The 27559-nt window shown below is 39.7% G+C and overlaps 1 protein-coding gene across 3 annotated transcripts in view; it reads left to right on the forward strand.

The window, feature by feature from the left end:
- GABRA4 (gamma-aminobutyric acid type A receptor subunit alpha4) overlaps positions 1 to 27559 on the forward strand; it is a 76356-nt gene that overhangs the window by 12201 nt on the left and 36596 nt on the right. For 2 of the 3 annotated variants that reach the window (XM_043544406.1, XM_007069346.4), the window contains exons 3-8: positions 692 to 759; positions 6541 to 6761; positions 6864 to 6946; positions 8509 to 8652; positions 11566 to 11718; positions 20111 to 20370. In XM_043544406.1, coding sequence (XP_043400341.1) covers positions 757 to 759; positions 6541 to 6761; positions 6864 to 6946; positions 8509 to 8652; positions 11566 to 11718; positions 20111 to 20370 — 864 coding nt within the window. In that variant the 5' untranslated portion in view covers positions 692 to 756. The remainder of the gene's footprint in view (positions 1 to 691; positions 760 to 6540; positions 6762 to 6863; positions 6947 to 8508; positions 8653 to 11565; positions 11719 to 20110; positions 20371 to 27559) is intronic. The other variant, XM_043544405.1, reaches the window with a different exon arrangement.

Consider the following 27559-nt stretch of genomic DNA (forward strand, 5'->3'; position numbering starts at 1 on the left):
TCTTTAATGGGAGTTGGATCAGGCCCTTATTAGTTGCTGGATCCTTATTGGTCTTCTGGAGGTGGTTTCTCTATAGAATGGCAAAGAACAATGATGGGTTTAGCTGGAGAATCTTTGCAGTGAACTGTTATTTCCCATGCTGTATCCAATCTATTGACAAGCATAGGATATAAATATTCAGTGCAACTTTCATTGCCATCGTGCTAATATCAGCGGAAGTTGCGAGAATGGGTCAAAGGTAGCATACTGCTTACAATACTCATATTCCCATTAATTTAGTAGACTTATGCATGTTAGTAGTAGTAGTAAATAACTTGGTCTTGGTAATAAGGTTTTGCTGAATCAGGTCCCTAATTGTTTAAAATACTAATTTGCTTAAGTCTTTCCATTGTGGCACCTGTTTTCTTATCCACTGAGTCAAAGTATATTTTCTGAGTGAGAATTTGCATTTTAAACATATATGATTTACTTATTAGAGAATTACCTTCACTTGCATAATTTACACTGTGCAACTGTTGTAAATTACGGTAGGCTTGGTTCTGAGAACATGCTATGTATTTTCTTCTGATTAGTCCAAAGAATCTTCAGAGTGACAACTGCATAAAATGTGGCTTACGTGCTGATATAATTTTTGAGACATGTTAACCTGCAACATTTGATTTTTCTTGCTCACTTCCTTTTTATATGTTAGGTCCTGTTACTGAAGTCAAAACAGATATATATGTCACCAGTTTTGGACCGGTTTCTGATGTAGAAATGGTATGTACTTCTGGAATTAAAATACCATTTTCTGGTGCTGAGAAACCATTAACTGCAGTAAGGAGTGAATGCTTAATTCATATGACTTTGTACTGTACTGTCAGTCATGCAAAGTAGGAAAGATTACCAGCAGCTTAATTTGTAGGCTATAATTAGATAGAGCAGGCCTGATTCTGATCTCATTCAGACTGTTTTTAGACTGGTAGAAAGAATTGACATCAATTACTTTACAACAGATTTATACTGGTGTCGGAGCCAACTCAGGCCCAGTGGGGTATCTGAGAGCACTGTACGGAGAGCAGATGATTTCTCTGATGAGGTCACAGAAATGCCTTTCCCCTCTGGAGCTAGCGTTTCTCTGCCTCCCTAGCTTATTAGTATTTAGTATTTATTACTAATGGGTAAATAATGACATTATTCCCCAAATATTTGTTGACATTTTCACTTCAAATGAATTTGTCATCCATCTTCATGCCCCTCTTGACATCGCTTTCACTAAACATTCGAATGAGAGTTTTACCAGAAAACCAGTTTGCAAAAAGTGAATGTCAAAGTGACATGCATGAGTAGCCACAGAAGACAAATGTTAAATGTACACACATTTGTGCCTGAAAGGCTTCCACACTCATTCAAGGCCTGATCCAGTCCCATTGACTTCTATGGTGCAAGTCCCAGCCCTTAATAAGGGGAAAAGAAAATATGTTGTGTTACTTATGTGGCTAAGCACCAAAGCTCAAATTATGTAGATATATTGCTAAGCTTTGGAGTAAAGTTTAGACAAGATATTCTTCAAGGGCCTTATGGCTTTTGAATAGCACCTTGCTCGTTAAGTGGTTGCACTTTGTGCATTAGGGTGCTATCCAGCATGAGTAAGGACATTAGAATCTGGCCCCAAGTAAATCTGAGTAGTGAATACATTTTGAGATAATTAAGTATCACCACAGACTAAACACTGTATTTGTCAACTAAATTATTAATTGTGAATTATTAGCTCCATTTATTTAATTATACAGCACTATGGGTCTGCTCGGCACTTTACAGGCAACTAAAATTGGCAAATCTCTGCCCCAAGGCGCTAATGATTTAAGGCTCAATTCTGCAACCATTACTTACGTTGAGTACTTTTTATGGATGCAAGCAGCCTTATTGAGCTCAATGACATAACATTAGACATAATACAGAATTGCAAAGCCATAAACTGAATTGGGCATGATCTAGCAAGGGGTGAGAATGAACAGAAGGTGGAAGGGGAAGGAGACAAAACAGGACAAAAGCAGTGAAAGATCATGAGCAGGGCCGGCCCAAACATTTTGGCACCTGAGGCGGGGAGCTCAAACGACGCCCCCATGTCCACTCGCTTGGACCAAAACTTTGAAAGGTCTCAATTCTGCCTTCTTCCTGTTCTACTCCTCTCATGGTCCCGCTCTGCTACCTACCCCAATAAAGGAGAACTAACAACTTAAAATGCCTTGTTCAAAAATTTTAAGTAACACTTAACTTTCAAATGCCTGAACAGCAAATGTAACTTTTCTTGTCTGCATAGTAAACAATGGCATTTTTATCTGTTTGAATAATCAAAGTGATGCTTTCCGTGCCTTCTTGGGTGCAAGGATTTGAACTGCTTCCTCGTGAAGGTCCACAGTCTGGGCCAGCTCATGCTCTATTGAGATGGTTGCAAGGCTGACCAGCCTCTCCTGTGTCGTGGAACGTAGATGTGTTTTTATTAACGTCAGTTCGGAGAAGCTGCATTCTCCACTGGCAACTGTTACAGGAAGTGTTAGAAGTATGCGCAGAGCAACAAAAGCATTTGGAAAGAGGGTGGTCATCTTATTTGTGCACATATATTCCAGAACAGCCTTTGGAGTTGATCCTACTGAAATGTATCTCGAAAGGGCTTTCAGTTCATCACCTAAATCACTCGCATCAATATCGTGCATGTTGTCATGTGTCAACGCTGTCACTAGTGCCCTGCATTGCTGGTGTAGGTCGTCTTCAGGTATAGTGAGGAGTTTTGGAATATCATACAACATCCCAAATATACTGCTGTGTTCCTTGAGCTGCATGAAACGTTCTTCAACTGACTGTATTGCACAGTCTAGCACCTGGTTAAAGAATTCAACTTTGAATTGTTGTTTGGGGTCTCTTATGGGGTTATCCCGTGCCTTGTAATCAAAATGTCTTCTTCTTCGGTGACTCTTGTATTCTTGAATGGGTGGGAAAATAGCTTCAGTGTGAAGTCCTCTGCCAACTTTCTGTGCACTCTTCAGAACATTTTGAAATCCCTCATCTGACCGGTAAGCTGTAGGTATGACTTTGCTTTGTCCAGTTGTTCCGTTGCTCCAGATAAATCAACACCTTGGAGTCTCTTGCTTACAATATTTATTTCAAACAGTATGTCATGCCACAACACTAAGCCACACAGAAATTTGAAGTTAGGTATGTTTCTGGTGATTCCATTTCCCTCTGCTACTGTTCTCCCATGAACAGTTCCTGTCATAGCATTATCCTCCATAATGGCAACTATGGCATCAGCTATCTTCCCAATTTGGTGTTTGATAGGCTTTATTGCCTCCACTCGACTTTCTCATCGTGTGGCACTCAGTGGTTTCAGTGTCAGAGAGGATGTTCCCAGATGTTGCTTCAAAATTTGCCATCTATGAGTTGATGCAGAGGAAAAATACAAAGATGCTTTGAATTACATTAAAAAATTCAGCAGCCTCACTAGAAGCTGATGCTGCATCGCTGACCACCAAGTTCAATGAATGAAAACTGCATGGGACATAAAAAGCTCGAGGGTTTAACTCTCGGATCTGTGTCTGCACTCCTCTCTTCTTTCCTCTCATGTTGGCACCATTATCATAGCCCTGACCTCTCATGTCAGCTATCACAATTCCCGTATCTTCCAGCTTTTTAAGAAGCACATTTGTCATACCAGCTTCTATAGCATCATCAATGTCAATAAATTCTAGAAAATGCTCTCTGACAGTCACCATTGCAGGGACGTTTTCACTAGGTTCTCTTGTTGTTACAAAACGCACCATTAAAGGCATTTGTTCCGTATGGCTGATGTCAGGTGTGCAGTCCAGAATAACAGAGTAATATCTTGCTGACTTCAGATCTGCCACAATCTTCTGTTTAACTTTTGTTGCCAGTAGCTGTATGATCTCATTTTGAATGGTCTTTCCAAGTTAGTGGTGTGTGTACATTTCTTGGGTGGTGACTTCTTAGATGCTCCTGGAGTACAGCATCAAACTCAGCCATCAGCTCCACAATTTTAAGGAAGTTTCCATTGTTTGGCACATACAGCTGACCTGAAGTGCCACGCAGTGCTAGGTTTTAGGTAGCAAGCATTCTCACAATGGCAATGAGCCTTTTCAGAACATTTTGCCAGTAAAGAGACTCTGATGCAATCTTCTCTTGATGCTGATCATCTATGGTGGCCTTTAACCTTAGTCTCATCTCAAGCTCTTTCCACCTATGGAATGCTCTCTGATGATTTGCTGCCTTCTCATGGCGTGCCAGATTTCTAGCCAGATTTTTCCAGTCCTTTGTTCCTGTAGAACCCAATGTGGCTGGAACATTAGACTGGGAGAGTTTGCAACAAAAACAGTATGCAGCATTCTGGGTTTTTGAGTACATAAGCCATGGTCTCTCCACTTTGTCACCATTGGGAATTTCACACCAGTAATGTGTTGGATAGAAAGTTCTATTTTCATTGTTTTTGGGAAACATGAAGTTTTTCACTTTCTGTGGCCCATGCAGTAGAAGGAAGTTCCTCCGGCTACTGCTCAAGTGGGTCCACAGTTCTGGATCATCTAGAATTAAGGAACTAAACAGCAGCAGCTGTTTCTTCCGCCTCCACCACACTCTTCTCTGATCTACACTTTTCTTCAGGAATGTGCCTGGTTACATCCATTTGAGATGGAGATATGGATGCTGCAGTGGCTGCCAGGTCACCTGCAGTCTGACTAACTGGAAGATCAGGCATCTCCTCACCACTCACATCCCTCACTGGGGCCGGAAGGCTCACCGTGAACATTTGTGTCTATGTATCTCAGGAGAGCTCCTTCCTGCTTAGATAGAAAAGCTTTCTTTGCTTGCTTTCTTTTTCTGAATGCTGCCCCAGAGGGGCGTTTTCTTCTTTCACTCATGACTGCTGTTCTGTCCCAGCTATAGTGACTCTCAACACTCAATTGAAGAGGACAAATAAGCAGGGCCTGAGTGAGGGAAGATATCAACGTCTTAAGGGCCTAACTGGCTCCTACTACTTCAGTTGACTGCCTGTTCTCCTCAAGTGGGTTCAGGGAAGCAGCAGGAAACAGGAAGCTCCCTGACAAGCTGGTGTTAATCAGTCCAGGCTCCTGGGGGTGCTAGAGAGGTACATAAGAGGCAGCTCCTCCTCTCTCTCTCTCTCTCTCTCTCTGTAGCTCCTGCTGCTTTGTTATTCCCTCTCAGCTTTTCTCCTGCCTGCCTGTTATGTCTCTTGTGTCCTCCTTCCTCCAGAACAGCACTGCACCATCTCTGTGCATCTAGAGCCGAGAGAATACATATGCACCAGTAGCAGACACAATTTTCTACACTCTGGGTCCTAGTGGCACCTCCCCACAGTCTGGCACCTGAGGCGGCCGTCTCAGTTCACCTCATGGTAAGGCCAGCCCTGATCATGAGGAATGCATATTGTTATGTACTCCTTCTATACACAAAACAAGTTCCCCAAGCCAAGCCACCTGTATCATACAATAAAATTAGGAGCCCAGCCCTACAAATCATTGCTCATCTGACTAGTCATTAATCACATGAGTAGTTCCAGTGGTTTTGAGCAGGCCCAATGATTGATTACCCGTGTGAGGAAGGATTTGCAGCATCAAGTCTCTAATGAGGAGGTTTTACGTTTCATATGCTTCTCGGAAAATTGTCAGAAAGAAATTAGATCACAATAATTTTAAGATGTTTTAGCACAAAACTGCAGTTGCATAACAGCTAGAGGGGATAATGCCCTTCACTGTTAAACCAATATTATGCGAATAAGACAGTGTGCAAGTGCTTTGATATCCCAAGATAACAAGTACCATGTAAACATTCCTTCCTTCATGCATTCATTCAGGTGTGTGTGTTCTTGTTACATATTCATGGCCCTAATCATGCAAATATTTGTGCACATACTTTATTTTAAGCACGTGAGTAGTCCCATGTTAGTCAATGGGACTACGCAAGTGCTTAAAGTTAAAACGTAAATGTTTGCAGGAGCAGGGTTTATTATATACACTTTTTGTAGATGTGACAAAAGAACTATTGATCCCTTTTCAGTAAACCACCTATTTTGTCAGTTGATATTAGATGTATATTTCCTTGTGTGATTTTGGTGAACTTGGGAGAAATAAGAAATCATGTGTCCTTATATTTTCAATCTGTCCAGCTGTAAAAAAAAAAAAAAAAAAATCCATTGATTTTTTTTTTTACAGTCCATTGACACTTAACACATTACTCATTTTGTTTCCAGTTATATGCTAGAGTACAAGCTTAATTGTCTGCTTCCTGCAATTTTATTAGATTATAGTAATTGCTCCTGTATGATTAAATATGTATAGCAATTTATTTATATGACTAATACGGGAAATTAAGGTATTAAGAAGTGTACAATTCACTTTAATTGGTAGCAATATATTTTGTAGTTGACTTAACAACATTTATTTCGCCATTCATTTGTTTGCTCCTAAGGGATATTTACAGGAAACCTACACATAAAAGTGTAACATTTGTTTTTTCTACAATATACTATAGGAATACACAATGGATGTCTTCTTTCGTCAGACATGGGTGGACAAAAGATTAAAATATGATGGTCCCATTGAAATTTTAAGACTTAATAATATGATGGTTTCGAAGGTGTGGACACCGGACACTTTTTTCAGGAACGGGAAAAAATCCGTCTCTCATAATATGACAGCCCCAAACAAACTCTTTAGAATAATGAGAAATGGCACCATCTTATACACAATGAGGTATTCAGTTTATTTGTTTGGCTTCTTTCAATTACTGTAGAGAAAAGTTATGCTGCCGAGACAAAATCCAAACCAAAGCGTATTCAATTTGTTTCATTATAGGCTTACCATAAGTGCAGAATGTCCCATGAGATTAGTGGATTTTCCAATGGATGGTCATGCTTGTCCTCTCAAATTTGGGAGTTGTAAGTTACAATTATGAATTTCTTGAAGCTTTAGTTTTAAAAAACAGATGTGGATTTTTAAAAATTCTTTGTATCATAACTGAAGTTTCTGAATACTAGGCTTGAGCCAAACGCCTTATGCATAGAAAAATCCCATTGACTTCCATATGAGTTTTGTTGATATAGGGGCTGCAGAATCAAGCCCATAGTGCTATCAAGGCAGCAAATTGACAAAGGGGCACAGATTCAGATATTAAGTTAAACTCCACCTCTCTGACCACACGGATGTTTCAGGGCCTGATCTAACGTTCACAGAAGTCCGTGGAAAGATTCCCAAGGACTCCAGCAGGCTTTGGCTCAGACCTTTCGTGTCTGATATAGAAAGGAAAGCTTTAGAAATCCAGTACCAGATATCTGTAAGATCTCCTAAATTCTTTTAATATTCTCTAATGGTAACATATTGGGCCAGATTCTGTATTGCCTCCATCTTGCATACGGCACAAGAGAGAGGAGGAGCCCGTCATGGCTCCCTGTTTCTCTGTTGTGCCCCCAGAGCAGTTCTGAGCGGCCTGGGGACCACCTAGGGCTTGCTAGATCACATTACAATCTAATCTAGTCCCCTGGTCCAACCCCTGGCATGTCCCTGTGCTGCAGTCGGATGTTGTGGACAGTGCGCCTGCAGGGAGCTGGTTGCCAGCTCCCTGTTCCCTGGCCACTCATTCCAGTGGAAGTTAGAGCAGTAGGGCATGTACTCTAACTTCTGCTGCTGGCATTAATTCAGCTTACACCAGTGAAAAATCAGGCTGCCCCACCTGCCCTGAAACTCTTCATCTTCCCAGATGGATGGCAGCTGGTATGAAAGGTGGCTATGACAACAGCCATATAGTAGCAGAGATTCCCTGTATATAGGGAGAATTCTCCAGGGGGATCACTGGCCAGTTTAAATAAATGCAGTGGAAATTGCACTTGGCAGACTGGAGTATCCAACCCTATGTTCAGTGAAATGGTAAAAAGGTCATACTCATTTCACATGTAAAAGGAGGGCTGGATTTGGCTTTAAGATGAGTTTTGGCTATGTAGAGACTACATACTAGGCATTATCACTTTATTTCATATTATTATTTGAATATTTCTTGTGGACTGGGAATATATTTTGGCTGCTGGGAATTTTTTTACAGGCCTTCAGATTTTGGCAAATATTTTAAAAATTTCTGAGCTTGGCATAAGTGTTATTTCCTTAAAATAAATGTGTCCCCAGCCTCTCAGATGTATCCACCTCGGGTATTTCTACACTGATTGTAAACCTGGGCTCAGAGTTAGGTTTGAGCCGAAATCCCTCTTCTGTCCACACACACAAGTCTCTCAGACTCAGGTCAGCAAGAACTCAGAAGCTGGGTCCTAGGACCCAACTGGCAGGGGGTGGATCTAAGATTGAGTCCCTCTAGTTATGTCTACACTCCCCCCACCAAGTTCATGGTGGTTCCATATGTATTCCATTGATTTCAATGGGCTTTGTATCAGGACCTTAATATGGTGTGATAAGACACTTTCTATTTATTCATGCTAACAATATGTTGTTTTAGATGCATATCCAAAGAGTGAAATGATTTACACCTGGACAAAAGGACCTGAGCAGTCTGTGGAAGTTCCTGAAGAGTCTTCCAGTTTAGTTCAGTATGACCTGCTTGGGCATACTGTATCCACTGAAACTGTTAAATCTATTACAGGTAAGAATCTCGTCAACATGAATCAATTTGAGATGCGGAATTAACAATGTAATTTTGTCCTAGCCTTTTCTATAAGGTATTCCATAGTTTTCACTGACATATTATGTATATGCATATACACACTTAAATCAGAGCTCAGGTTTTTGTTCTTCATATTACCACTTGCAGATTCACTATAGTGGAGTCCATAGTCCATTTGGAAAGCAAGTATGAGGTCACTAGTCAGAAAGGCTAGATGAATGTGTGTAATGATTGCTTAAAATGTAATCTGTAGAGTTAGGAGCCATGTAACTAAGGCTGTTAGAGGCCTTGAAGTCCAGTTATAAAAATACTTTCTCGGTGCTCTGTCTGTATTATTTGGGAAAATACTTGCTTTTGTTTGGCAATGCAAACAATTCAAAAGAGAAATACAACATGCGGAATATGTTGTTAAAGTAATACATTAGAACTATATTCAGAGTAGCATAGTGGTAATCACAACAGAGCCTGCTGCTGCTATTTGTGCTACTAAAATTTCTACTAAGGCAAGTGACAATATCAAGGTAGATCCAGTAAGTGAAATCTCACTGATTAGCTGTTTGATAAAATTTGTTTTAAAAATATTATCTATTGTTGATTTGTTACAAAATTACATTACTAAATCCTTGATGTTTGGTACTGTAAAATGAAATGCTGTGGCAGGACAAAGACAAAATTTAAACAACAGATTGAGGAATGTATTTGACAGATTTCTCTCTTTTTTTTTTATTTCAAGATAAAAATATTTTCTTAATATATCTGGATATTATTAGCATGAGATGTTGTTGATTATCCATACAATAATAAGACAAATCTGATCACTTCCCTGCAACCCCCCCCTCCCCCCCCCCCCAAAAAAAAAAAAAAACAGTTTCTGGAGACCTCTTGCAGTCTAAGCTTGTTGTGTTTGTTTGTCTTCAGAACAGTAGCTCAGAGATGCATGGAGTAAAATCCTGTTCCTGCTGAAGTCAATGGGATTTTTGCCATTGACTTCGAGGGGCGAGGATTTCCCCTGTGGTGAGACTGGACTTCAAAGCCATCTATTCTGTACTAGACTGTTTGTGTTACTTTTCCTGTAATTAAATTCTGGATTTCAATTTAGGCTTTTTGTAAGGGCCACCTGTGATATCATTAATTAATACTGTAATTTCTAGCAGAAGGGTGTGAATTTTCATGACTCTGTGTGTGTCTATATGGATGGTGACTGGTGGAGCAACTCTACCACTACAATGGAAATCCTTTGGTTTTGTTGTTGTTGGGTTTTTTTGGGAGAGGAATTTCCATTGACTGGAATGAGAAGATAAGGGGGTAGATTGTGCATAGTTCTGTTCTGGGAAGAAAGTGGCACAGGAGCCTTCCCTGATCTCCTCTGCAGGGTGTAGGACAATCTTGGGACCTAATCTTACAAACTTCTTTCTCTTGTGAGTAGTCCTGACTCACTGAAATAGCCTCTTGATTTCAAATGAGTAAGAGTTCATCCCCTCTGAAGAGGCCTGCTCCAAAATGGACTGTCCCTGCTCTTCTTGGTCTGGCCTGGTCTACTTTGTGGTCTCCATTCTCTACTGTAGATTCATAGATTCCAAGGCCAGAAGGAACTGTTGTGATCATCTAGTTTGACATCCTGTATAACACAGGCCATAGAACTTCCCAAAAATAATTTCTATCAAGTGGGGGGCTGGAAGCCTAGAAACATTGGCATTGCCATACTGGATCAGATCAGGTCCATCTAGTTCAGCGTCCTGTTTTTGACAGTGGTCAGTACCAGAAGCTTCAGAAACAGGTACAAGAAATCCCCAAATGGACAACTTAGAATAACCTGCCCATTGTGGAATATTTTTCCCAACTCCTGTCAGTCAGTGGTTGGTTTATGCCCTGGAGGATGAGAGTTTATAATCTATATCTATCTATCTATTTATATATACAATTATCCTATCAAATATAACTGTGAATGTTTGAAGGCTCAGTTTACCCTTCCTTTCTCATTCATTGTTTTATACACCTCTGTCATAGTGATAAATGTACAAACAGTGTCATTCTAAAGCTAAAGTTAAAATAATGACTGCTATACTACTATTTACATGACTTTCTGAGACTGGTTTTAACCATTATTGTAAATCTCCTTCTCTCCAGGCATTTTGTTTTCCAAATCCCCATAGTTCTGAACCACTCCATGTTAGCTGAGAGTGGGTCTGATCCAAATGGAAAGTTTCCCATTGACTTCAATGGCAGTTGGATAAGACCCACCATTTGCATTTCATTCTGAATATTTCTCACACTTTTAATAATGATGGCCACCTTATGTAGTGGTTGTTAGACTAAATTAACTGATACCAGTAAAGAATTTTAAAGGCATTATGTAACTACCGAGTATTTATTTATTCATTCACTGTTTAATTATGACAGCAGTACTAGAATGGGAACACCTTGTGAAACAATTACAAGTTTCCATATGAACTAATATGTGCCATAAGGCAGTACCTAGATATTATAGTATGGTGTCTATGTACAGTGAAATGGATATTACAAATGCCACAGCTGGATAGATGGTAAATAGATGCCTTGTATGCCTTGAGAGTGTTTTCTTCTTGAGATGCCAAAAGATCTCTTAAATAGCACTTAAACCATAAAAGGCAATCTAACATTACCTATTAATTTATAGTCTTTTATATTATGTTTCCAGAATGGCATTGTAAGGACGTATTACTTTCCATTTTGTTTGATATCACACTTCCTTTCCTTCTTGTTTCCTAAGCAACACATCTTTCCGTGCTTGTATTGCTAAGCTCTGAAGATAATATTTTCATATCTAATGCTGGTTGGCTGTCAGAAACATGGTTATTCTGCAAAATTGTATACGGAGTCAGAAGTATATTTGCCTTTTGCTTTATTTTATAGGTGAATATGTTGTTATGACAGTTTACTTCCACCTCAGACGGAAAATGGGTTATTTTATGATTCAGACATATATCCCGTGCATTATGACCGTGATCCTCTCACAAGTGTCATTTTGGATAAATAAGGAATCCGTTCCAGCTAGAACCGTATTTGGTAATTATAATCTCTTCTTTCTTTTTTCCATTTAATTATGTTTCCTCCTCTAATAATTTTTACTAGAATAATCCTCATTAGCGGACAGAATATGCATACTTTCTCAAAAGCCGTGCTGCTAACATGAGAAAATAAATTAAGTTCAAAGGCAGATGGGCCTTTGTTTACTATCTGCCTAATTATAAATATAAGGAATATGTAACTTGGCTCACTGGACTGTGGAGGGAAACTTGGAATATTTAACTTGGAGGGGAATGTGGTTGATTGTAGCAGGGTTAAATTTATTGGGACCCATCCCTTTGCCCATTGAAGCAAGTGGGAAAACTCCCATATCCAAATCAGGCCCTCAGCCTGCAGAAGGGACAGTTTTACCCTCAGGTGTATGTTCATGGCTCTTCTTAGAGTAACTCCAACTAAAGTGTCATTGAACTAATTTTTTTGGAATTACGTATATGTGTGCACAGATCTCAGGCACAAGTCTCACTGACATCAGTGGGAGTTTTGTCCAAGTAAGGAGTTTAGGTTTAGGTCCTGTATTGCAGTGAAACTGTCTCTTTTTTCTCCTGCTGCCTCCATGAAAGTGAACCAAAAAAGCAATTAGGCAAACGATCAGAAAATATTAAAGTGACACTCATTAAAATACAATTTGAAAAGAGACGCTACAACGAACACTGAAAATGAACAAACAAATGTGTGGAAGACAAAATGTACAAAACCAAACTGGTTCCTAACAAAGGAATGGAAAAAACAAGCATAGTTAAAGCAATCTTGTAAAGTGACTCTATAATGTATTGTATTTTGAAGCGAGATTAATCAGCTGGAGAGCATTCAGCCAAAAGACATATTATATATAGATTTAAAAGAATAATAATACTTCTAAGTGACAGCTCAACCAACACACAAGCAAAGACTGAAAGACTGTCCAGCATCACAAAAAGATCTGGTTAATAGTCAGTAATGGAAAAAAAAATAAATCTAATGAGAACCTTAACACCCCACTCAAGCATTACATTAGAGGGGAAGGTATACAAGTGGTGAATCAATTCCCACGTACATTGGCAGTAACATGCAAGGCAATGGGGATGTCCAGATGGAATAGTCTGGGGGCCTGGCTGGACATTGTTGGTGACATAGCATCCACTCCCCCAGTACAGAAACCAGCAACTATGTTGTTTTGATAGAAGTGTCCCTTAGGTACTTATCTAGGGCAGATATGGTATTGTAAAGTGGTAGCCAAGTATGCTAATGCAAGATTTTTGTACCCATGTCAAAACAATCTTTTGCACGAGTGAAAAGGCCACAAAAATGTACCTAAGTTGTCAAGACAAGTCTGAAAGAAAAAATTGCCAGTAAAATGGGATTTTTCTTATTTTATAAGACAGAAACAAATCTTAGTCCTATAAAAGGTTTCTTTGGCACGTTATTAAGGCTCATTACTTAAAGAATGTTGGCCTCATATTTTGTATTGATAAATGCATAGGTTATTTATGGACACAAGTTTTAAACATTCATTATAATAGAAGCCAGGTATACTCTTGAACACCATGGTGCTAACAAAACACTAATAGCCAATGGACTCCCTCTCAGTGGTGGGTAATATGGCATTATATATGTGTGTCTATCCTTTGTCAATATATTTGCCATATTCAACATATCCATCTGAGCGATCTGTAGTGTCAGACTCATCTGGATCCACACTGGCAACTTTGAACAGTCCTCACCACAAGTACACAAGTAAGCCTGTGTGCACTCCATGCTCTGTCTTGAGCAACTGTACTTGAGCTTACACTTTTTGGTTTTTTACACCCCATATAATGAGTTCCAGGAGTGCTTCGGTGTCTGTGTCATTAGTGTTGGAGAAATGTGTCCACCCTTGTCATGTTGCTAGTCATTTCCAATTGGGGAAGGGATGTCAGGCTGAGCCTCCATGTCATGGTTTCAGATAAGGGTCTGGTAATTTGCATGCTTGATATGTTGCAGAAGACTACTGTAAGTTAGAGGAGGGCCTTGTCCGGCCCTGATTGCAACAGAAAAGCTTATATTGTACGCTATTTACATCCACTGAGTTAGCTGTTGGGTCATAGAGAAGGATTAGTAGAAGTTCTACTGATTTCAGTTGTGCAGGAAGTATATCCACTGTAGTGCCAAAATTAGCAAGGCCTCTAAATTTTTTTTTTTTTTTTCCTGACAAGCTTCCATGGTTTTAGTCTGCCAATTTCTGCCAGACTTCTGGTTGAATTACACTCAGTCAGCATATGTACTGCTGGCAACATTCTGCATAGTTGTTGGCCAAATTGAGCTGCTTTCGTGTGGGTTGGTATAAACCTGGATTTATCTTTCATACCGGTATGAAACCGAAGGTCTTGAGCTGTTTATTTATGAACAAAATGTACACAGAGAACTGCAACGTCAGTGTCTGGAGACCACACCACTACAGAAGGGTATTCTTGTGAAACATGTGCAACATGATGTTGAGGCTGAGTATCTGCTTCTTCGTGCAATGAGAATAGATATTCTTGATCTACAGCTCCATCTGAAGTGACGATGCAAGCAATGAGGCCATCCTCGAATCTACCTGCAATAACCATTTTCTGAGCTGGGATGAGTAAAGTTTCTGCCATATCACACCATGAGTCTGACAAAAATATTACCATATGTGCCTTATTCTTGGGATTTCCAGTGAATTTACTCCACTGCTGTAGGTTGGGTGTTTTGGAATCATGGATTTTGACTTCATTGCTTCGTGAAGATTGCTTTTGTGCACCCTCAAAAGCTTTACTTGAATCTTTGACAACATATCATCTTTTATCAACATATACTCTTTTGCAGCTCTCATAACTCTGTAGAGGCTGGTGTACTATTCTGAAGTTCAGTTCAGCAAGTTTTGCAAAGCTAGTTGCACCTCCTTGTGTGACCATTTGTATAACAGCTATATTATCCAAGCTGTGGGCATGTTGGATACATTGACTCTTTCTTTTCCTAATTCAGGCAATTGCTTATTCTTTGTGGTTTTTGTTCAGGGTACCATCAGAATGTGCTAGAGCATATGGAACTGTGGTAAACGTGTAAAAACTTCCTTCAGATTAATCTCTCTTATTTGTGCAGCTACTACAGGATGGCTAACAACTCCCTGTCTGCAATCACTAACTTCAGATTTGATCTTTTTCTTAGTGATGCAAATGTCTTGATTGTTGAGCTTGTGCACTGATTCAAAGAATCCAGTGATATTTGAATTTAATCTATCTTCTACAAACTATTCCATTGCTTTGATTCCTGTATCATTCTCAGTAACAAGCTGGGTGGCAACCTCTGCGCAATGCAGTTGCAATGTTGGTGAGTCTGTTAAGTCAGCATTCAAATCAAATAGTTTTGTCATGGAGTTAGTGATCGTGTGAACAACATTATCTACATCTCCTTCATCATGTTGCATGCCCTCCTCATGTTTTCCTTCTGAAACATCTGAGTCTGCCTTATCACACATTACTTTCATGGAAGTTGTGATTGCTGAGTGCTTATGAGTAGCGATGAACCATCTAGCCAAGGCTCCTGGTTTCAAAATAAACCCCCCTATACCCACTTTTAGTTTACTCTCACAGTTTACTCTTTGTTCAAGTGCCATGTCTGTCCATACTTCGCTGAATTTATCGCTAGACTGAGCCACAGCATGATTTCCATGCACAGACTGCTCATGAACTTTGTGGGCATAATCTGGCAGAAACTTCATATCGCTGATGTTCTCAGATACCCAGAGGGCATAGTTGGTTTGGTCAAAGACAAAAAATAGTGGTAGCATCTCTACAGCTGTCACAAGGTGCAGGTCCCAGTTGCTTTCATGTTCAGCTCTAATAAAACACATTAAGATGTTAACCATTTTGATGTAATCGTCCCAGAATGCAAAGGTGGGGAAATTGATGTTCCAAAATTGCAGACTCTGTGCAATACATCCCATGCATTCTTGAGGGCATCACTGAGCTGGGAAAGTGTTGCTGCCGTGCTTTGACATTCTTGGAGCTTGCTATCGCTCTAAGGTGCCACAAGTCCTCCTTTTCTTTTTGCAGATACAGACTAACACGGCTGCTACTCTGAAACCTGTCTACATCTCAGTCACTCTCATTGTCTTGTACCCACTTACAAAATGCTATCCACTGCAGTCTGGACAAAGCCTCCACTACAACGTTGTGGGCCCTCAATCCACGGTGGTATGATTTGCCTTTAAGTACGTTGATTGCTGTGTTGCTACCATACACCTGCGATTCTGTGAGGCTGTCTTCAAGGCCACTGTCTTCATACTTCTTTCCAATTGCAGCAAGAATTGTCTATGTGGAATCTACCCTTCTTAAGATTGTTTTCTGAAATTCCTTTGGGCGCCTCCACTGGCTCTCTCTTTGGCCTTACAATATATAGCCCCATCAAATATGGGGACACTGTAATCTTGTCCAGGAGTCCTGGACATCTTGCTGACATTCTTCATTACCGTGAAAACTGTACTCGGTTCAGTAGGTGGTGCTGGCAGCATTGGACAGTACCCAATAGATGTGATGGTTGGTGTGGCAGAAGAAATCATCACATTAAAAGCTGTCCATCCTGGTATTTGCTGAGCATTCACCTTTTCAAATTTGCATGAGGTAGTTTGGTTGGGCAGCATCTTAGAATTATCCATTGCAGATCAAAGTTGGTGGCCTGTTGGAAAGCCTCAATACCAGTATACCAGTTACTTTTTACTTTCCCCACAAGATTTGGTGTAGATCATTACCCATGAGGATTGCACTCCAGTATGTCTTGGAACATTGCAGGAGTTTCAAGTGATTGTCTTTGCAGTGCTGTTTTCTTTGTTTGAGCCTGAGCGGCTACTGTGCAAAAGCTGCTTTCCGGAATAGAGGGGGTCTGATAGACTACCACATCGAGCTAAAATTAAAACACCCTTTGCCCATGTTTTATAGTTGTAAAACATGATGTTGAAATAAGCTAATTTTTTAAAGAAATTACATGGTGTAAGCAGATCATAAGTTACGTGTATAGACAAAAAAACAAGCAGAACATATTTAAATAAAATTTACCATAATGAAATCAATATAGGATAAAATTAGTATGTAATTATACACATGTTAAGAGAGAGTCATTATTTTGACTGTTTCAAGAAATTTGTGAAGGAATTTTGACATGACTTAATAAAAATCATCCATAATTCTCAGAGTTACCACTGCATAGTACCACATCTTCCTTGCCCTAAAATCACACTTGAGGGTTAATCCCCAAGTTAAAATGCATTAAACTCTTTGTGTGTGTGTGTGTGGTGGGGGGTTGCTCTGAATTTCAAATACAGGCAGCATTTTCCATGTGGGCCCCTAGACTAAAAATAATGTCATGAATCAGCAAGATAGCAGCTGCCGTGACCATCTTAAACAAGATTTGGCTATTGAAAATCTACAACATAAAGACCAAACTATGAATCATCAACTGAAATATTATGATTTGAAAGCTAGAGATCCACCAGAGATACAGACAGATGTCCAAATGCTTCAGGAAAATACTAAGTATGAAACTGAATTAATTGTTAACAAATGCTGAGATTCCTCAGAGTTCTGCAACTCCTTATTTCCAAAGTAATCCAGAAAAGAAGATGAAAATATCTGGGACGTGTTAAGAATCTAGAACATCTGCCATGGTAGGCGTGCAATTGGGCAGCTGGAGGAACGTGTGACGGGGTCAATTGAAAGAATCCCTCTGTCAACCATTATTCCGAGAGGGAAAATGTGTAGACTTAACAACAGAGAGGACATGAATAGAGCAGCCCAGGATAGGCAGGGATGGTGGAGCCTTGTCTCATTGATGATGTGGGAAGGATTTAGATTCACAATATTACAGTCGAAGGCCACAATTTATCACTTAAAATAAAGCAGCACCTATTTGGTTTAGCACAGCAGTGTAAACATTCACTAAATATACACTCTCCATTTTAGCTACAAATAAAGAACAAATGATGGCAGCCAGTCCAAAAAGCGAACAGAATGTTAGGAACCATTTGGAAAGGCATAGGCAGAAAATATCATCATGCCACTATATAAATCCATGATATGCCCACACCTAGAATATTGCATGCAGTTCTGGTCGCTTCATCTCAAAAAAGATATCTTAGAATTGGAACAAGTACAGAGAAAGACAACAAAATGATTAGGGGTGTGGAACAGCTTCCATAGGAGGAGAGATTAAAGAAGACTGGGACTGTTCATCTTAGAAAAGAGATGACTAAGGGAGGGGGATATGATAGAGGTCTATAAAAACATGAATGTTGTGGAGAAAGTTAATATGGAAGTGTTGTTTACCCCTATACATAACACAAGCACCAGAGGTCACCCAGTGAAATGAATAGGCAGAGGTTTAAAACATAAGGAAGTACTTCTTACATGATGCACAGTGAATCTGTGGAACCTGTTGCCAGGGAATGTTTTGACTGGCAAAAGTATAACTGGGTTCAAAAAAATAATTAGATAATTGGCCTCAGTGAGTTCTGATCCTGCCTTAATGCTAGTTACTATGGGAAGGCAAAGTTCAGTTTTTAGGGGCCAGTTCTATAGATCTATAGAGTTGAGTTCTGCAAGCCACAGAAACCCCTGGGAATTATGCTGCCTCGTACGGCTCACATCCTATACTAGCCAAACCTATTATAATGCTGATAAGTAACAGAAACATGCACAGTAGTAAGTCAGATTTGTGGTTTATTGTATAAATTTGGCGCCAAAATCTTACAATAAACTATATACAAAAAATCTGATTTTTACATATCAGGAATAGGATTCTATAGACTAGGTAGAGTTTTGGAGAGGTGCTGCTGGGTGGATACGGGAGATCAGTGTTCCTTAGGAAAGGGGGAGAAATAATCTGCATAGTTTTAGGGGTTTTATCTTTTTGCTTACTATGCTGATTCTTTTTTAAAAAAATGCTTATATGTGCATCTGCTTGGAAGTGCACAAGTGTGTTTAGGGCTCATGTCTGTTAGCATTTTAATAGAACGTAATTTGCTACTCTGGAAAGTTAGCCTATGACACACACAAACATAAAGAGCAGTTAAAGGCTGGGATATTTTTGAAATATCTTAAAAGCTTATAAAATACAGAAAATTGCATCTGATACTTTGAAAACATTCTGGGGAAGAACTTCTGCCCCATAGACACCATTTTATTTTATTTATTTTATTATGTTTTTCCCTTCTCAACATCGCTAGGTTCTCCCAATTGTTGATCGGTTCAGAATTTACCCATGGTGCCACTGACGTCCACGGGTAATTTAATAGCTACTAGTTTCTGAATCTCTTTTCCCAAATAGGAGAGGTTTGATTCTGGGAAATAATTAACAAATCACTCCAGCATTAAGTGGTGCCTCCTTGAGGAGGACTCTGACCACTTCATGTTTAAGAAAGGTCAGCACCTTCCTCTGCTAACCAACACATTAATAATGTCATCAGTAAAGACGTATCAGCTAAAGTACTGAGTCTTGGAAAACAGAGTCATCTTCTTTAGAAACAACTATTTCAATAGGGATTTCTTTACTAGCTAAATTACTTTAATTAGCCTGAGAAAATCCCATCACCCACATCAGTATGTCCACCATCACCTTTTTGAGTAAGACTCCTGCAAGCTCACAATGAACTGTATTTACCTTGTTGGGTTTGACCTTTAGGTTTCACCTATTTTGCCCTCAATTTCCTCTTAGAAGTTCCATGTTGAGCAAAGTCATCAATGTGGATGATAAGAGTTGCACACAAATCAAGACGCCTCAGCCCATAAAGGATCTCATTCTGCAGTCCTTTCTCAGGCAAGTCTCCCATTGGCTTCAGCTGGAGTTTTGCCAGAATAAAAACTGGAAGATTAGGTCCAATCACTGTTCCCATTCGCCCACAGACTTTTGCTTGAGAGCAAGACATGGTGCTCTCTTTTCATGAGGGATTGAGAGATCTTGCTCTTCACACATTTTCCTAGCATGGGAGTATTAGTCTCAACTTGGGACCTGAATTGAGATCCTCTTATGGCATAAGAGTTACGTTATCCCTGAACTGCAAGGTCAAGCGCAGTACAAATTGTTTTCTCACAAATTATTGTTGCCTATTTTGCTTTAAAGCTATAAGGATCATTAGTGCTATTTTAAAAAAATTGAATATTGAGTTCCTTTCTCCTCATTATTCATTGGCAAGATGATTTAAGTGGCATGTTCAGTTAAATGAGGATTATCTTGAGATCTGCAATTTAATTGCATTTTTTGATGTTAGGTTTTGCAATTACAAATGGAAAACTACTAGATGGTTTTGATTTTTCTTTTTTTATTCCCATTCTGATCTGATAAATAAAATAAAATATGGATAGAGCAATTAATTTTGCTTTGTTTCTTTGCTTTGAAGGAATAACGACAGTTTTGACAATGACAACGTTGAGCATCAGTGCAAGGCATTCGTTGCCAAAAGTATCCTATGCCACTGCCATGGACTGGTTCATAGCTGTCTGCTTTGCCTTTGTGTTCTCTGCTCTTATTGAATTTGCTGCTGTCAACTATTTTACTAACGTTCAACTGGAAAAGGCCAAAAGGAAGACAGTGAAATCACTCCTTGAATTTCCAATCTTGCCAGTGCAGCGAGAACAGTGCACAGAAGAGGCACTCATGGTATTTTATTTATCTGTTGTTTGTTATACTGTTTTCAGGACTATATACACTTGTTTGAGTCCAGTGCATGAAAAATATCTGACAATATATTTATAGGGTCCCGTAAGAGAACATTGTAAGGGATAAATCCTGGTCCTATTGAGGGCTTTTTTCCACTGTCATAAATGGGACCAGGACTTGGTTCTCTTAGGATCTTTCCATATTGTCCATTTTGATTAACGAGTTATACCTTCCAGATAGAGGGTCTAATCTTGATGAAACAGAGTGAAGACGAAAGTAGAATATTTAACAACACTTGTAGCTTATATTTATCCATCTGAGAAGAGTGGGCCAGACTGCATTCTCCTCATGGGAGGGAGCTAAGCTAGAAGGTTCTCCTTGTGGGGTTTCCTCCCAAGTCATTCCATTGTGTCGTTTTCACTCCATCTCCCTGTTGCCTAGGCTGTGTGTCCAGTCCACAAAATCTACAGATCCCAGGGCACCAGAGGAGACTGGGATCATCTACATGGAGGCTTGATGCCTTTCTATTGTTTCTGAGTGTTTTAACCTTCCCTTTACCCTCTTGTCTTCATTGGAGCCACATTATCTGGGCCTCCCCTGGCTGTGGCTGGCACCAGCACCCTGAGAGTCCGAGACTATTACTTTTCCATGGAAATCTCTGCAAGACTAATGGAGGTGACAATGTACCTGATCCTCAACCTAGATCCCAGCCTGCTCACTCCTTTCTACTGTCACCCCTGCACAGTGTCCCAAGCCATCAGGATGCCCTCTGAAGGCTCCCAGACAATAGGGGTAACCACAGAGGCAACTGTATCCATATCCGTGTAAGAGGCAGGCAGGCCAGTCTCTGCATGGAGTTCTGGGATTCATACTTAGTTAAGATTTCAAAGAAGGAAAGAAAATGTGTATCATCCTCCAAGAGTCGGGATCCAATGTGGTGGTGGTGGTCTGGCTGCAAGCAGTAATTTTAAAATCAGTTAGACAGGTTAAAAAAAATAGCATTCGGCAATAAGAAAGTTCCCCTCTACGCTAACCATGGAATTCAGCCAAATGTAAGTCTGCGGCTTTGCTGTCGCCATTTATAATTTTTTTTTAATTCTTCCTTGCATTGCCGAGTGATTGGACGGTGTCAGGAAAAATCAGTAGGTTGTGTCCATCAATAATTATTTCTTTCTTCTTGCAGACTGTTTTTTAATAGTCTTTTTTCCCGCCTCTCCTGAATTTATTAATGAAGCAGTTAAAATTTTGGTTTGAGCCTGTTGGGAAGGACTTCTCTGGGATTCTGTAACCCTTTTATATCTTCATTTATTTATTTTAATTTATCAAAGAAGCTAATGACATAGGGCCAGATTCTGATTCCCTTGCTCACGGTGAGTAGTACATTTAAATCAGTGGAATAAGGTACTACTCAGAATAAGCAAGGGTGGCACAATCTATCCAACAATCAGTGTTCCTTTATGTGCAGATCTCACAGCACTGAACCTTCATTTTCTATGAAATCAGTAAGTGTTCAGGACTCTTATCACGTGGGATTTGTCAGATCCAGCTATTTCAGTCGTGGATTTGGTTTTCAAGGAGCTGATTATAATGTCTTTTTGCACAGGCACCCCACCTACCTACTGTCAAGCCTTTTCCGTGGATTGCTTTTTAGCTATCGTAGTGTCCTAAATGAGATCTAGGTAGTTTAAGTGTGATTCCGTAGTACTTATCTTGATATCCAGGCCCGCTAATTAAAAGTCTGACCCCAACTCCCGTTGAAGTCAATGGAAGCTTGAGTTGTATCAGACCCTAAGAGTATGCCTGTACTGCAAAAACGCCAGAGGCAGCAAGTTTCAGAGCACACATCAGTTTCAGAGCCTGAGCTGGAATGTCGACGTGACTATTTCTAGCCTCATAATGTGAGCTGGAGGCAGCAGGTGGTTATTTTTTTTGTTTTGTTTTTTGGCCATGTAGATGTACCCTTTGGGTCCAGAGGCTAGATCTTCAGCTCCACTCAGCTTCAAGCCAACTTTGTGATGCCCCAGACCCTGGGGAAGTGGCAAGGAAGATTTAGATATTAGGAAAATCTTTCTAACCATAAGGATACTTAAGTACTGGAATAGGCTTCCAAGGGAGGTTGTGGAATCCCTGTCATTGGAAGTTTTTAAGAACAGGTTAGACAGACACCTGTCAGGAATCGTCTAGCTATACTTGGTCCTGCCTCTGTGTGGGTGGATGGACTAGATGACCTCTTGAGGACCCTGCCTTCCCTACATTTCTATGATTCTAGGATTGACCTCTTCCCTCCACCTTCACTCTCTATTGCCTTCCTTCCCCACCCCTCTTTCTTCTCTTTCCTCCCCTGCTGTCCACCCACTTCCACTTTCCTTCCCACCTCTTTGCTCTCTCACTACCCTCCTTCCATAGCTATTCCACAGTAGCATCCCCTGTGGATACTCTGAACATGGAATAAGCATGTCCACATGTAGAATTATTGCAGAGTACCTACTGAGCTTTTAATTCAGACCCTAACTTAGTTCACAATAACTCTTCTATGTAGGCAAGCCCTGAGTTTTGAGTTCAGAAGGATTGCCCAGTGTTTAGTATTAATATACCATAAAAATAACTTTTAAATGTAATTTATCTTTTACTATTACTATTATTTTGTCTCATCCTAATTAGGTGATTCACTTTGATTTCTTATGTCAATCCTGTTTGGTTTCTCCTATGTTGACATTTGTGTTAAAATAGTGGGATTAGCAATAAACTTGGGCAAAACTTGTGAAATTCATGAGACCTTTTTTTAAACTTGTCTTACACAACTTAGCCCTCCTGAAATTTAGATTGTTGGCAGAATTTCGACAGACTGGCCGTTGTCCACAGGGGAAAATGTGAACATTCAAAAAGACAGTTAGCCAAAACTTCGCACTTGTAAATTTTGAAAAAGCTGTCCAAAAATCTTAAAGCCCTAAACCCTCTCCCTGGTGCACAGCCACAGTATCTATATTATGTGATAGGAATCTCCTACTCCCCTTCCTGACTGAGACTGGACTGCCCCTGCTATCACCCACCCTGGGCGCTGTAGAGATGACTATGCTGGTTTTTCACCATTGAGATTCCCCAGACTTAGGGTAACTTTAGATCCCCTCAAAACAACAATAAAAAGACAGTAACTGATCTTATGAAAAAAAATGCTATATATTAAAAGTAGAACTAAATTCTGCCCTTCTCTGGGCTGTTGTTCCTGAATGAGTATTCCTTATCTATATGAATGATCCCAATAATTGAAGTGGAGTATTTCACATAAATATGGGTTTGCAGCACTGGCCTCTGTATGAGGAAGGAGGGATATTGGACTATGAAGATAGATCCTTGTGATGGAAGGGGATTGTACAGCCCAATAAACATAAGAATTAAGCAAATTAATAATAGGATTTGATAAAATTAAGATTTTATTATTAGAAATAGTTTTTCAAGTATGTATGTCATCCATTAGATCTGTTTCCATGAGACCAATAATAATTTTAAAATGTGATTTTCATGTAAAGTCAATGTATATATTACTCAGACCAATATAGTATGGTTTTTTTAAGAGAGATCTAGATTTTTAATCAAAAGCCCATTCTCCAAATGTCTGATAGGTTTTCCTTGGAAAGCTGTTTCATTGGAAAGACATGCATTCTGGTCTGTTTGGAGGTGTCCATTTACTTTATGCATAACTCATGCAAATCTATACCAAAGGTAGCATAGCTTTGACTACAACATACTTTGACAAAGATATTGGCTGTATGATGTGACTAGTTGTTCTTTTGTGTAATTACGTTTACTTCACTACGTTTACATCATGGATGAGACTGACCTAATATATTTTAAATTAAATTACATTTTGTGTAAAAAAACCAGTAAGCTTTTTCAGAGCATAGTTGGACAATCTGATGCATTTTAACTTAGACCAATATATTCCAATACTCTCATTACTCAACGAGTCTAACACAACTTTCTGACATCAGTGGATTTATTACTGTACTTGGGCCTCAATTCTGCAACTGACTCTGCAGAGGTGGACCCCTGCTCTTGTGAAACAAGCTACAGGATCGGTATCTTGGAATCCGATTTTGATGTCTTTACATAGGAGGGAGGAATGAGGTTTGCCTATCAGCCATGATCTCTCAGAGACTCTTGGAGATGTTCGATAGAACTAGTGGGCTTTGGATCAGGCCCTTGAATCTCCACTGTGATGCGCTGATGCTGCTGCAAGCATTCCACCATAACTTAAAGAGTTTAGTGGTACAGAGGATACATCCCATGGGATGTTTGACTGAAAGGGAGTGTTCTTGCATTATTCATAATGAGGTGCGAATATTTATTCTCTTTTTGCTGTTTATTCTTCCTGAGATTGGTTTTAATTCTGCTATTTGGCCATACTGTAAATATCCAAGTATTTATTTCACTAAGACACAAGCAGTTTCTGTTTCCCATTATCAGACAAGGTTATAATAATGACTTTTCTAATCAGGCCTCTGAAGACTCTTATTTTCCTGATACCTCTGTAGGATAATTTAAATTTGATAACTTTGTTGTATTACATTTTCCAAGGCTATATCCGTTCCTGTAAGAAATGTAATTTGTGTCTCACAAACAAAAACTGCCTTGGTTCGTGATTTTTTTTTTTTTATTTGTCTCCAGTTTGTTCCCATAAAACAGTCAATATTTTGTTAGTGTTCATACCTATAGAAGTCAGTTTTTCCTAGTATAGTTCTGTAGCTGGTAGAAAGTGCTGGTAACATAGCAAAAGAGTAATCAGTTCACATGAGCAGGAAAATCATGTCATATTAGTAGGTCAGATTCTATTCTCTGATGTGCAACTCATGTTGAAATCAATGAGGGCTGTATGGATAATCTGGAAGGGCAGAATTTGGCCTGTGACAATTATTATATTAGAAATTGCTTTGTTACTACAATGATTTAACATACAGTAGCAGGTCAACATGAAGTCAGTATTTATTCAGAAACATGGTGACTGGGCCTTTTGAGGAAAAATTATTTTTCTTTCCCCTCCTATGATCTCCATCTCAGGGGGAAGCAATTGTCTCTGAAGGTCAAGGATGGGAAATAAGGGCATTGCCTTATTGCTTTTAAGGGCTTTGTTCAAAGTGTATTCTGAGTTGTGTTGCTTACCTTCTTTCATATGTAATTTCTGAACAAAGAGACATGCCTTGCCTACACAGCGTTCTACTCCAAGTTCAGCTCCTTTCTGTTGCTCTTGTCAGCCCCTTCTCCTCTCCCAGGCCTCTTGTTCACTCAGTTCACTATCTCCATGCCCACTCAGCCCCTCTGGCTACCCTGCCTTCTGACTGGGGCACTTAGTGCTGCTGTTGTTACCTTAATGTTACCTCCTCCCCACCATGTCAGCTTCCTTTACTGTTGTTGTCCAGCAAACAGGAAATCGGACACCTATATCTGCCCAGATAACACTCCTCTGCCCTGGGCTTATGGGTAATGGCATTTTTTTTTGTTCAGTCTGTAAGGAGATAGGGTATGGCAACCCAGGATGCAGGGAATCTGCACTTCTCCTAGGCAGCTTCTGCCTGCATTATTCCTGAGAAAAGTGCAGCAGAGCTTAAAGCTACCCTCCTCTGACCTAAACCAATAGGCGAGGACAGGTAGCACCTATCCGAGCCTGCCCTCCCTCAAGTGTAACCCTGGGGTGATGGGGCAGGCAGCAGGTTAGCACCTTCTTGCATCAGCAAGACTGAATCTGGCCCTGTATGTTTTGATCTTTGTTTAGGAAAAGCAGAAATATTGTTGTATGTCATTAGGGTTGCCAACTGTGGTTGGCCATATTCCTGGAGGTTTTGTCACATGACATAATCTTTAATTAAGATTAATCTTTAATCTCTAGAGACTCCAGGACAAGCCTGGAGGGTTGGCAACCGTAGTGCTGGAGGAAGCGGAATGATTTATGGTTTCTCAGAATCATGATTCTATTTTTATGTTTCTGTGCTAGTTTCACTTCCATTTAAAGACATACTGACTTTTTTTGTTAAAGAAGAATTTCATCACATTTTGGATCATATCAAAAGGTTCCATTTTAAAAAAACAAACCTCTTCAGCACTATTAGTAAGACCTTTATCCTTCTCAGTGTATCTCTGGGATGTGCGGTTCAAAAAGTAGTCAGTTTAAACAAACCCTTTTCTACAATTCTGAGCGCTTAAAATTAAATCAAATATTTTTGAAGCTTAAAGTTACAAATAGATGTAATCCATCCTGACTCAGATCCCTTTTTTTTTTATACTAATCCAGCTAAAGTATTGTTGTCTTATTGGGTGTCTTTTTAAAAATCTTATATTTTTTGGTCATTTATCATCCAAACCTAGCACATGCCAGATATTATCTCATCATTGTTGTTTGAGGGTTAAATTGTGAGCACACTGAGCCAATAGGAGTTTTGCCATGGGCTTTATTGGCGTAGGATTTCACCCTGTGACTTCAGGCACAGTGCTGAGCAAGGAGAGATGCATGAGGTGCACCCCACAATTCCTCCCCCTGCTTCCTCTGCACTCTAATAGCGGCAGTACATCATTAGCTCCCCCTTTAGCTATTCTAGCCAGGGAGTAGAGGGGTGGAGCCTGCTCTGAAGAGGGAGTAAAGCGGCAAGTGGCTTTGCTTGCTCCAACGTGACCAGATCTAATGTTCATATTGCCCATGTCTGGGTATATGCTCGCTTACTCCCTTGCACGGACGTGCAGTCACTCCCATTCTGGCCCTAGCTGTTTAGTTACACAAGTGTTCAGTTTAATCGTTATTAAATTCTAAGACTTAAATAACACTAGAAAATGGAATAATGATTCAGTTTTAAAATGTAATGGTAGGGTTTCACTTCTATCTCCATAGCCTTAGGTAATTTAAAAAAAAAAAAAAGTCGTGGTGTTTAGCAGTTAAATCCAGCCCGGAACCAAATGAGAGATACTGGTCTTAAAAAATGTCAGGTGGTCATGCAAACGGAGGGGCATGACGCATGATCAGATAAAGCAAAGGAGGGAGTTTCAGTGCTCTCTGAATAATGTATTTGACATGTCAACAATTTTCTATCGCTATAGTTTCATTAGCATCTCTGCTATCAGTAATTTAGAGTAATAATGAGAGAGCAGTTCTGTGTGGGATGAAAGTAGATGTGGGTCTAGTGTGAGTAGCATATCTCATACTAAA

Source organism: Chelonia mydas, chromosome 4 (genome assembly GCF_015237465.2).
Source record: "Chelonia mydas isolate rCheMyd1 chromosome 4, rCheMyd1.pri.v2, whole genome shotgun sequence".
Classification (NCBI taxonomy): Eukaryota; Metazoa; Chordata; order Testudines; family Cheloniidae; genus Chelonia; species Chelonia mydas.